We start from the raw sequence: 9,896 nt of genomic DNA, 5'->3' as shown, positions 1-9,896 counted from the left end.
CAAAAACATGTTGTAATAACCTCCTTATAGAAATATCATACATCTCTTTCTCGGAGAGAAGTTATTATACAAAATTACAACACCTTTCATCATCTAGTCTGCTATAGTTGTATTATAAGTGTGTATTTAGTCGATTGTGGTCTCAATCAAGCTCACTTTATGTGAATTTTAGCCTAAATTTTAAGATCAAGTTTAACTTTTTACAATTTGACAAGCTTGATGAAGCTTAAATTTCAAGTTAAAACTATAAAAAGAACCCTACTTCAAATCAAACTTGATCTTATGCTTGAATAAAACTGAAATGACACTTGTGTTGCTCTATTTCAAAAAGTTAATATATATATATATATATGTGTGTGTGTGTGTGTGTGTGTGTGTGTGTGTGTGTGTGTGTGTGTGTGTGTGTGTGTGGTATTATAAATATAAATGTTAATTATATCTATATCCAATCTGAATTGTGCTATCTGTCTTCAAACTAATTAGTTCTGTTCTTTTACAACTTGTATGTTAAGTTTTGGCCTAAAACATAATATTGACCTCAACACTTCTATAATTTTTTCAAACTTGACTGAGCCTAGAGTTGAGGAGAAATATTATTCATTCACGAGCAGCTCATATCAATTTCCCATCCTAGCCCAATCTAGCTATTTATATTCTGAAGCAACAAAATTATAAACTAATAGCTATATTTAATAAAGAAAGCAGGAAACAACCTTTGGTTATCTTTGTTAAAAATAAGCTTTGTTTAAATATATTTTTTCCAGTTTCACCCTTCACTCTCCACGCCTAATCTATCCCTGTGAAGGTTGGATTTTTTTCCACATCTTTTCCCACGTCTCTATCTCAGTTCTCAACTCTAATTTTAGCAAAAGCTCCACATTCCCCAAAATTGAGGAGAAATCTTAAAAAAAAAAAGATTAAAAAAATCAACCATGCCATTTCATGAATTTCAAACTAATTAGACTCTCCTTTTCTAATCCCACCATGAAGAAAAAAAATATCCTTTTAGAATTACCAAAATAAAATTTTCGTAGGAGGCATGTATGTGGCTTCCTACTTTCTTGCTTTTCTCTTACTCACTTATATATATTATTTCTAAAATGGTATAGTACCTTTTGAATTGACAAAGAGGTTTGAATTAAATTTAACTCAAAAAAAGTTCAAATTTACAAATTTAAGTCTAAAACAGCAGCTGTTACGTACAGCTGACATTATAAATTAAACCTAATTTTTGAGAAAAGTTAAAATTTGGTAAATCAAGTTTTATCAGATACGCATGGACTAGTTTATTCGATCAAACAACATCAGTTACGCCTAAGCATCATAAATTGAATTGAAATTTTCCCAGAATAGTTTGAATTTCAAAAAGAAAACGGCCATTACAGCTGAGCATTGTCAACATTAATTTTTTTTTGTTTGTTAATAATTTCCACGGCACAACCGTTAGTAGTAAAATGTCCACTGTGTACATCTACCAAAACCATTTTGACGGTGCTTAAAGCTAATTGGTTGATGTGCGATCCAGGTGGCCTCAAGTGGGGGCACAGGTGAGATGATGTGGCATGTTCCCTTGCATGACGTGGCAATCTAATACGACTTAATCTTCTTTAACACTAGGTTTGAGAGCTGCCTCTTGGCTCGCAGCCCGGGAACAAGTCCATAACAGTTAGTACCATCCCCGACCTTCACGTAGAAGAATTCTCTCACTAGATTCTTGATCACCCTTCTATCTTTCACCACGAATAAACTCCTCTACGTCCCTTACATCATTATATATATACACTGCCAGAGAACAGCGGAGATGTCGTTAGAACTGAATTAATGGTAACAACTCAGGAAACAAGTTGAGAGCGAAGGAGGAGGGGGAGAGATGGAGATCGGGGGGAGGAGTTTTAGTTTTCTTATTGTACTTCTGGTCTTTTATTTACTGCAGGATCCGGCTTCTGCGATCAAAAAGGCAAGCGGTGCTACGTACTCTGATATAATTTTCTTATATAGTTTCGATGCTTTTGTAGATTATCAATGGTTGGATGCCTTTTCTTTGAGAAGAATGGCTGAAGTTGTTTTCTTTGAGATCATACTTAAAAATCTATATGTTCTCATGCCTAGCTTAACAAAAAATGGTTGACAATTTGATGAAAACTAAAGGCAAAGGAAAATCTCAAGGAATTTCATGTATTATGACTTTTCTAAGGAAATTCAAATCTATAGACCGTTTTTTTTTTTTTCTTTTTGTTTGTTTGTATTGAGTCGTTCTTATTATTCCAGTGCTTGGCAAGTTTTGCTTGGTTTCAGGTTTTATCTTAGCAAGGAGTATCTAAGAATAAAAAGTAAGAGAAGTATGAATAGATTTATCTTATATTATGTAAGAATATCGTCAGGTTATCATTATCTCACAGATTCCATAGTGATGATAAAAAATTGTCGGTTTTGCATATCAAAGTAACTTTTCCTTTGATATTATTCATAGATTTGTATATGGGCTTTAATGGCAGTCTTATGTTGTGTACCTTGGTGGGCATTCTCATGGCCCGGAAGCCACATTGGAAGATTATGAGCGAGTCACAGACTCTCACCATGAGTTCTTGGGGTCCTTCTTGGGAAGGTGATCAGAAAGTTTGTATTTGATTGATCTTTAACATATATATCTCGTCCATCATCTCTGATTTATATCTTTTACAGCAAGGAAAAGGCCCAGGTGGAAATGTTTTACTCATACACCAAACATATCAATGGCTTTGCTGCAACATTGGAAGAGGAAGAAGCAAAACGGATCTCAAGTTAGATGTTATTTCTGTTTTAAATTTGATTTATATTATTTATTTTTTTTGTATTTTTTTTCTGAACAATTTGCATTAATTTCATGTGCAGAACATCCTGAAGTAATATCAGTATTTGAAAACACGGCGAAGAAATTGCACACAACAAGATCATGGGATCTAGTTGCAATGGAGAGGGATGGCAGGGTCCCCCACTCATCAATCTGGGCCCAGGCAAAGTTTGGCAATGATACAATCATTGCAACTCTTGACACTGGTTGTCTTCTTTGCCTATTTTTAACATCCTTTACCTAAAGTATTAGTGATTAATTTGGTTTTCTTTAGTCTCATGGGATATTTTTTACACGAAAAAGAAAAACACGGTAATTTGTATAACAGAATTTATTCAATTACTTTTGTAGATTTAATCTATTACTGCACCAAGTTTTTTTATTCCATCTCTTCTTCTGATTCAGGTGTGTGGCCAGAATCTGAAAGCTTCAATGATAGAGGAATGGGGCCGGTTCCATCTAGATGGAGAGGATCCTGCCAGAATAACACTAAAGAAGGGGTGCCTTGCAACAGGTCTTTTATTTTAGGCTCCAACACCCGACCACAGTAAAATATTTTAAACTACTAAAATTTTTTAACAACGATTCATGAGTTTCTCTTTGCGCTAATGATTCTCAAGAACAATACCAGCCAAATAATTTGTTTCGAAACTAGTTAATATTAAACAGATTATTCACAATTCATTCATCAAAATGCATCAGCAGATAAATATATTTTAAAATTCTCTTTGTACTTCCGAAACTATTTCATCAAAAAAAAAAAAAATGTTAAAGACCTTTCATATTTTCACCAGTGCATAAGTTTTATTTGGTTCTGCCATGAATCAAGACAGTTCTATTTGTTGTATCGAATCATTCTTAAGCCCTCAAGTTACATATATAACTTTTAATTGTGCAGACCAAATATTTTTTTCTTGCTTCTAATATCCTACGACAGCATGGGTATTTATATAGTTGTAAAGCTATCTTTCCATGGATCCAGGAAGCTGATTGGAGCACGGTACTTCACGAAAGGTTACGAAGCTGGAAGCGGGAAGAAGGTCGTCAACGGCTCTGCACGCGATACCGAGGGCCATGGCTCTCACACCCTCTCGACCGCTGCAGGTCGCTTTGTCCGCGGGGCCAACATCTTCGGCCAAGCCAATGGCACGGCCAAGGGTGGCTCTCCGGACGCGCGCGTAGCTGCCTACAAGGTGTGCTGGGATGGCTGCTACGACGCCGACCTCATTGCAGCCTTCGATGCTGCCATCCATGACGGCGTCGATGTGCTCTCGGTGTCCGTCGGCGGCGACCCCGCCGACTACTTCGACGACCCCATCGCGATAGGCTCCCTCCACGCCATCGCCAATGGGATCACGGTGGTCTGCTCTGCCGGCAACTCCGGCCCCGCCCGAGGGTCAGTTTCCAACATTGCACCATGGATCGTAACTGCGGCGGCCAGCACCATCGACAGGGACTTCCCCGCCTTCCTCACTCTCGGCGACAAGAAGCAGATGAAGGTTGTGCTCCCGATGCTCCATTTACTTTCTTGTCGAACCATTTTAGGTCACTGCAAGCTTTCCCTACGTAAATGATGCGCTTTTGTTTACGAGTTCTTCAGGGAGGGAGCCTTGCATCAGTAGCCCTACCAGCAAATAAGTTTTACCCGTTGATCAGTGGTGCTGATGCCAAGAAAGCAAACGTTTCTGCCGCTGATGCGTAAGGAGCTCATGCTGAGAATTGGAATATTTGAGTTGCTATTACCTACTTTTGTCCAAGATAGAAGTAGTGGGATTGCTATGCTAACAAAAGCAAGCTGTCTTTCGATACCAACATCGCCTTATGAAATTATTTTTTTTCAGAAAGATGATTTACTATGATCTTTATTTCTACCAAACATCGGTTCATAGTTTAGTTAATTTCTTCTTATGCTCTCGAGTTGTTCGGAATCTTGCAGCCAGTTATGCTTCATGGACTCTCTTGATCCCAACAAAGTAAAAGGAAAGATCGTTGCATGCCTCCGCGGAATTATTGCGCGAATGGAAAAGGGTGCTGCAGTTCTGAGGGCTGGCGGTGCCGGGATGGTCCTCATAAACGATAAACAGGACGGAAACAGCTTGCTTTCAGATCCTTATATTCTTCCAGCTCTAATGGTTACTCATAGAGATGGTGTTGCACTACGCAAGTATATGGACTCTACCAAGTAGGTTTTTGTTTTCATCACCTTCCTTCGAAAAAAAAAAGCTAAAAAACAATTAAAGATGCAATCATAATTGAAATATATATAGATATATTTATATTGCTTTCTTTTATCGTTTTGCAATGTACGTACCATATACAGTTTTTGTTGATGTAATTTTAGATTTTATGAATAAAAGAAATTATATTTTCTAAAGATAGCTGTCGGGGTTTTAGAATATTTTTTAGCTATATAATGGTATCTGTGCCCCTAGCAAGATTTTGAACCTGGGAACTTCTCCAAAGGCAAAAACTTTAAGAGTGGGATGCCAACTAGATGAACTAATAAATGCTCATATCATATTTTCATTTTATTTATTTTCATTACATATCTTAGGAATCTCAAAGCAATATTTTGTTTTTGAAATTTTTAATTAAAAAGGAGATAGGGAAATCAGAAGTTCAACTGCATAAATATTGTTGTCTCTCTCTCTCTCTCTCTCTCTCTCTCTCTCGCCCACCATACTAAATATGTCCTCATATTAAGTTTATCTCACTCTTTTTTCTTAGGTCACCTGTAGCTTCCATTTCAGCCCCAGCAACAAAACTAGGCGTAAAACCGGCACCAACGATGGCTGCCTTCTCGTCTCAAGGACCCAATCTCATCTCACCACACATTCTGAAGGTTTCATTTATTCGTTAATTCTTGCAGTACTTACTCCTCCATTTTTTTTTTTTTTTTTTTGTCGGGATTACTTCTTAACTTATACTACTACTTCTCAACTTATACTACTACTTCTCAACTTATTGCTGTAATTTCCATAAGAATGTCTCGTTAATCATCTTAACTTACGAATCCCCTTCGTAGCCTGATATCACTGCACCAGGAGTGGGCATTCTTGCTGCCTTCACGGGAGCCAGAAGTGCCACCGGCTTACCCATGGACAATCGTCACGTCCCATTTAACTTGTTGTCCGGCACATCAATGTCATGCCCGCATGTTTCTGGCCTTGCTGGTCTCCTCAAAACACTTCATCCTCACTGGACTCCTGCTGCTATTAGATCAGCTATCATGACCACCGGTAATATATAAATTACTGGTTTATTTTTTACATCATTCTTTTGATTTGCCATAGATAATTATAATATCCAAAAAAAATCACTCCCATAAGCAAAATACTTAATACGATTCATTTATACAAAATTTCTACCTCTTCGAAATAATTTGATCTATAGACGGCATCGTGAAGAAATTCTGTATCTTCTGAAGCAATAACTTTCTTTCTTCTCTCTGGGAAGAAACATGCATGCTAAAGAAAAATGTCAAGGTCAAAAAGGTCTCATACATTTAAGTCTACTTGTTTTGCAGCAAGAAGCCGGGATAACACGGGATCACCAATGAAAGGGTACAACTTATTAGAGAAAGCTACCCCATTTGCTCATGGTTCGGGGCACATACGACCGAACCGTGCCATGGACCCTGGCCTGGTCTTCGACCTCACGCTCACCGACTACTTGCACTACTTGTGTGCTTTTGGCTACAATTCAACTCAGTTGGCTCAATTCAGCAAGGGTTATCGATGCCCAGCCACTCCCATAAAGATGGAGGACTTCAACTACCCTTCCATTGCAGTTCCTACCGTCACCAGGACTCTTACTCTGACTCGCACCGTGAAGAACGTTGGATCACCAGGCACGTACAAGGCCCGAGTAGAACCTCCTTATGGGATAACCATGACGGTGAAGCCAGAGATCCTCAAGTTTGATAAGGTTGGGGAGGAGAAGGCGTTTGAGGTCACTTTGAAGCCGCACGAAAAGAGTATTGGCAGAGGATATCTATTTGGAAGGTTGATATGGTCTGATGGGAGGCATTATGTGAGAATTCCTGTGGCGGTGAACGCCCTTTCATAAGGTTGTTGGCTTGATAGATCCATAGGATTTCGTCCTCTACGATCTTTTTCTCTTTTTTAGGTTTTTTAGCTGTAAGTCATCTTCCTCAAAGAGAACAGGGAAGTAGTGTCATAGGTGAGGACGCTAGTAGCTCATGGAACATGGTGCTGCCTTGGCACTCGTTCATTTGATTAATTTTCTTAGCAATTGATGTTAATGTTTAGGTTGGACATTATTTGAGTTGGCCGCTTCAATTGCCATTTCGGCAATTCAGAAGCATTAGAGAATATCTTCTTTTTATGCTGCCCGATAGTTTTATGAATTCTTCTCTCGCACAGGGTATGATGTGTTCCTCCATTCTCCTCTTCTCAAAAGAACGGCTTCATTCTTCCCTCTTTTCATTCTTCTCTAGGGAACTGCTCTTGCCAGCCAACCTAGATGTTGTCCTTTGTCCCCTATTTCAGCAGTACACTATCATCCGAACGATATAAACGTAGTGAGTAATTGAACAAAAGTTAACATTAAGATAGTGGTATATTTTTGCTTCTTTATGGATTTGGCTCCTCGTCCTAGCAAAGACGTCAGTTCTACAGTTTCTGTGGACTCTAATTATAAGATTTGAATGGGAGCATACCAAGACTCACCTGAATGCGTATTTAGTCCTATATTAGTGTATCTAGTTTTATGTTGGATATATACTAGGTAGATTTTGGGTACTCATATATAATTTAGGAATCCAAATAATACTTATTAAAAGGAGAAGCATGGTGACTAAATAACTATTCTGCAAAAATTATTTATTTGTTTAGGGCTATCTGTGTTTCCTTAGAAGTTATTTTATTCAATGAAATTTGTTTAGCAGTTGCATTAATTGTTCTGCTATGCGGCTGGCTTTGGTTTTTTGATTTAACGCCAAACTCTATCATTTGCTTGCCTGGTTTGATCAGGTTGGGGCTATATCTAAATTCCGGTTGAGTAGATGATGGGGACATCAGCTAGGTCCCCATTTTATTTGCATATTTGTTTATTTTTATTTCTGGGTTTTTTTGCATTTTAGGGTTTATTTGTGGTTTATTTTATTTCTGGGCTTATTTGCATTTTAGGGCTTATTTGTGGGCTTATTGGGCATTATTTTGTGTAAGGGTTTTATTTTAATTGTTCTTATTGGGCCCTATTTATAGGGAACTTTTATGTTGATTAGGGTTAATGAAAGATTAACAATTTTCTTCCCCACGCCTCCTCCTCCTCTCTTTCTCCTTCTCTTCTCCTTCTTTTCCTCCTCTTCCTCCTTCTCTTCTCCCTTTTATGCAACGTGAGTACATCGTAACCACTGAAGTCTGCCTTCCTGGACTTGGTTCTACACCAACTTGGTATCAGAGCATTGGAGGGTTTTGCCCCTGCTGCCAAAGCCCCGTTCCATCAGGGCCTTAGTTCCTGTGGGTTGCCGTCAGGTGAACGTCGTGTTAGCACTTCCATCTCCCGGCTATTTCATCCAAACCGAGAGCAAAAAAAAAAAAAAAACAGAGAAACAGGGTCTTCGTCCCCGTTCGTCGCCGCTGCTACCCGTTCCTCCGACGTACCCTGCCCGACCCGCTGCTGCCCCACCACCTGCAACCACCGTCAGCCGGTGTATGGCCGAGCGTCGCCGGATCCCCGGATTTCTGTGGGCGCACGAGTACTATGCCGTACCTCGACCACGGACACCGGAACGCGTCGAAGGGCCACGAGCGGTTCCCGCCGCCGGAAAGAAGAAGAGCGTCACCGCCCTCCTTGCGGCCTTGTCCCTCGAACCCGCAGTCACCACTGCGTCGGCCGCCCCGCCTGCAGCCGCCGGTCCGCCCTCCGTTCCGCACGCAGTCGCCGCTACAACCGCCACCGCGTCCCCCGCCCCGCATCCGGTCGCCGCCGACCACGGAGCTGCGGCCGCGAACACCGTCGCCACGACGTTCGGCCATTCCGCAACCGCTGCCGAAGCGTCTGGAGCTCTCTCCCGAATCGATCGGGAGGTTGAAGAAGAAGCCAGGTAACGGGTAAGTCCTAAACCCGTTACCCACAACCCGGTAACCCGGTTCAGCGATCCATTTAAAAAAAAAAAAATCTTTTGCACGTGAATTGCACGTGCTGGGTTTCACGATTATTGGAACGGATTCCAACCGGAACCCGAACCCGTTAAGGTTCAAAAAAAAAAAACCGTTGGATACGTGACCTGCACGTGTCCCAAAAAAAAGAGGAAAATACTTACCTCTGTTCTGCCGAGAGGAAACCCAGAGGGTTTCCGCCGCCGCCAATCGCCACCGCTTACGCCGCCGCCACCTCGCCATCTCCACTGCCGAACTGCGTCGCCTGCGCACGACTCGCCGCGTCGTCACCGAAGCCGAGCTCCGCCCTCTCTTTCAAGTCGCCGCCGCTGCTACCGCTCCATCTCTTCTGCACCACCTCCGCCGTCTCCGCCTTCACTTCGCTGGACCCACGCCATCTTCGCCACCGCCACCCATAGCACCACCACAGCACCTCCCGACTTCGGCCATCATCCCAACCGTCGCGTCCTTCATCTTCTTCCCTTCTGTGCCCCCTTCTTGACACCGGATCCCATCTCCCCTTTCCTCAAATACCTCCACTGCCTGCCACCATTCAGAGTTTTTTTTTTCCCTCTTCCAATTGTGGTCGCCGACCCCTTTTCCCCTTTCCACCATCCGCCACCTCTCCTCTCCATCTCCCTTCCATTTTTGGGCTCCCTTAACAGTCCTTCACTCGAGCCCCATCACGCCCCTTTCCCCACCTCTTTCTGAGCTGCCCCCCCATTTCTGCGCCCGATCCACCTGCGGCCCATTTCTGAGCCCGATCAACTGCGGCCCAACCGACTGCAGGGCCCGCCACTGCTTCAGAGGTCAACTCACAGGCCTCCTTCATTTACAGGCCCGCCAGCCACACTACACAGTACACCCCATAGTTAGCAGGTTCAGCAGGCCCCAAGTTGCTGTGATTCGACCAGATTCACGCCATCCGACGAGCCAACTCG

At 41.8% G+C, this 9,896-nt stretch overlaps 1 protein-coding gene across 2 annotated transcripts; it reads left to right on the top strand.

The window, feature by feature from the left end:
* Nucleotides 1-1,043: 1,043 nt before the first annotated feature.
* LOC103710683 (subtilisin-like protease SBT5.3) lies at nt 1,044-7,341 on the top strand. Of its 2 annotated transcripts, none has more exons than XM_089929010.1 (11): nt 1,044-1,103; nt 2,496-2,605; nt 2,683-2,780; nt 2,872-3,036; nt 3,236-3,344; nt 3,813-4,329; nt 4,431-4,528; nt 4,767-5,012; nt 5,558-5,672; nt 5,856-6,069; nt 6,357-7,341. In XM_089929010.1, exons 1-11 carry the CDS (start codon nt 1,044-1,046, stop codon nt 6,896-6,898), a joined length of 2,274 nt encoding a protein of 757 aa, XP_089785136.1. In that variant the 3' UTR covers nt 6,899-7,341. The 2 variants fall into 2 exon arrangements, with proteins under 2 accessions (XP_089785136.1, XP_088572539.2); XM_088716413.2 differs by lacking the exon at nt 1,044-1,103 and adding an exon at nt 1,636-1,957.
* Nucleotides 7,342-9,896: the final 2,555 nt, after the last annotated feature.

This window comes from Phoenix dactylifera, chromosome 2 (assembly GCF_051530095.1).
Source record: "Phoenix dactylifera cultivar Ajwa chromosome 2, Ajwa_hap1_PhDact_Kaust_v1.1, whole genome shotgun sequence".
In the NCBI taxonomy this organism is placed as follows: Eukaryota; Viridiplantae; Streptophyta; class Magnoliopsida; order Arecales; family Arecaceae; genus Phoenix; species Phoenix dactylifera.
Note: the sequence above shows the minus strand (reverse complement) of the source record. Positions and strands in the feature narration are given on the sequence as shown.

Excerpts from the sequence above, each read along its gene's own strand:
- LOC103710683 (XM_088716413.2), top strand. The coding sequence starts at position 1,871 with ATGGAGATCGGGGGGAGGAGTTTTAGTTTTCTTATTGTACTTCTGGTC. Across the intron at positions 2,606-2,682 it reads TTGGGGTCCTTCTTGGGAAG|CAAGGAAAAGGCCCAGGTGG; the intron begins GTGATCAGAAAG and ends TATCTTTTACAG. Across the intron at positions 4,529-4,766 it reads AACGTTTCTGCCGCTGATGC|CCAGTTATGCTTCATGGACT; the intron begins GTAAGGAGCTCA and ends GGAATCTTGCAG.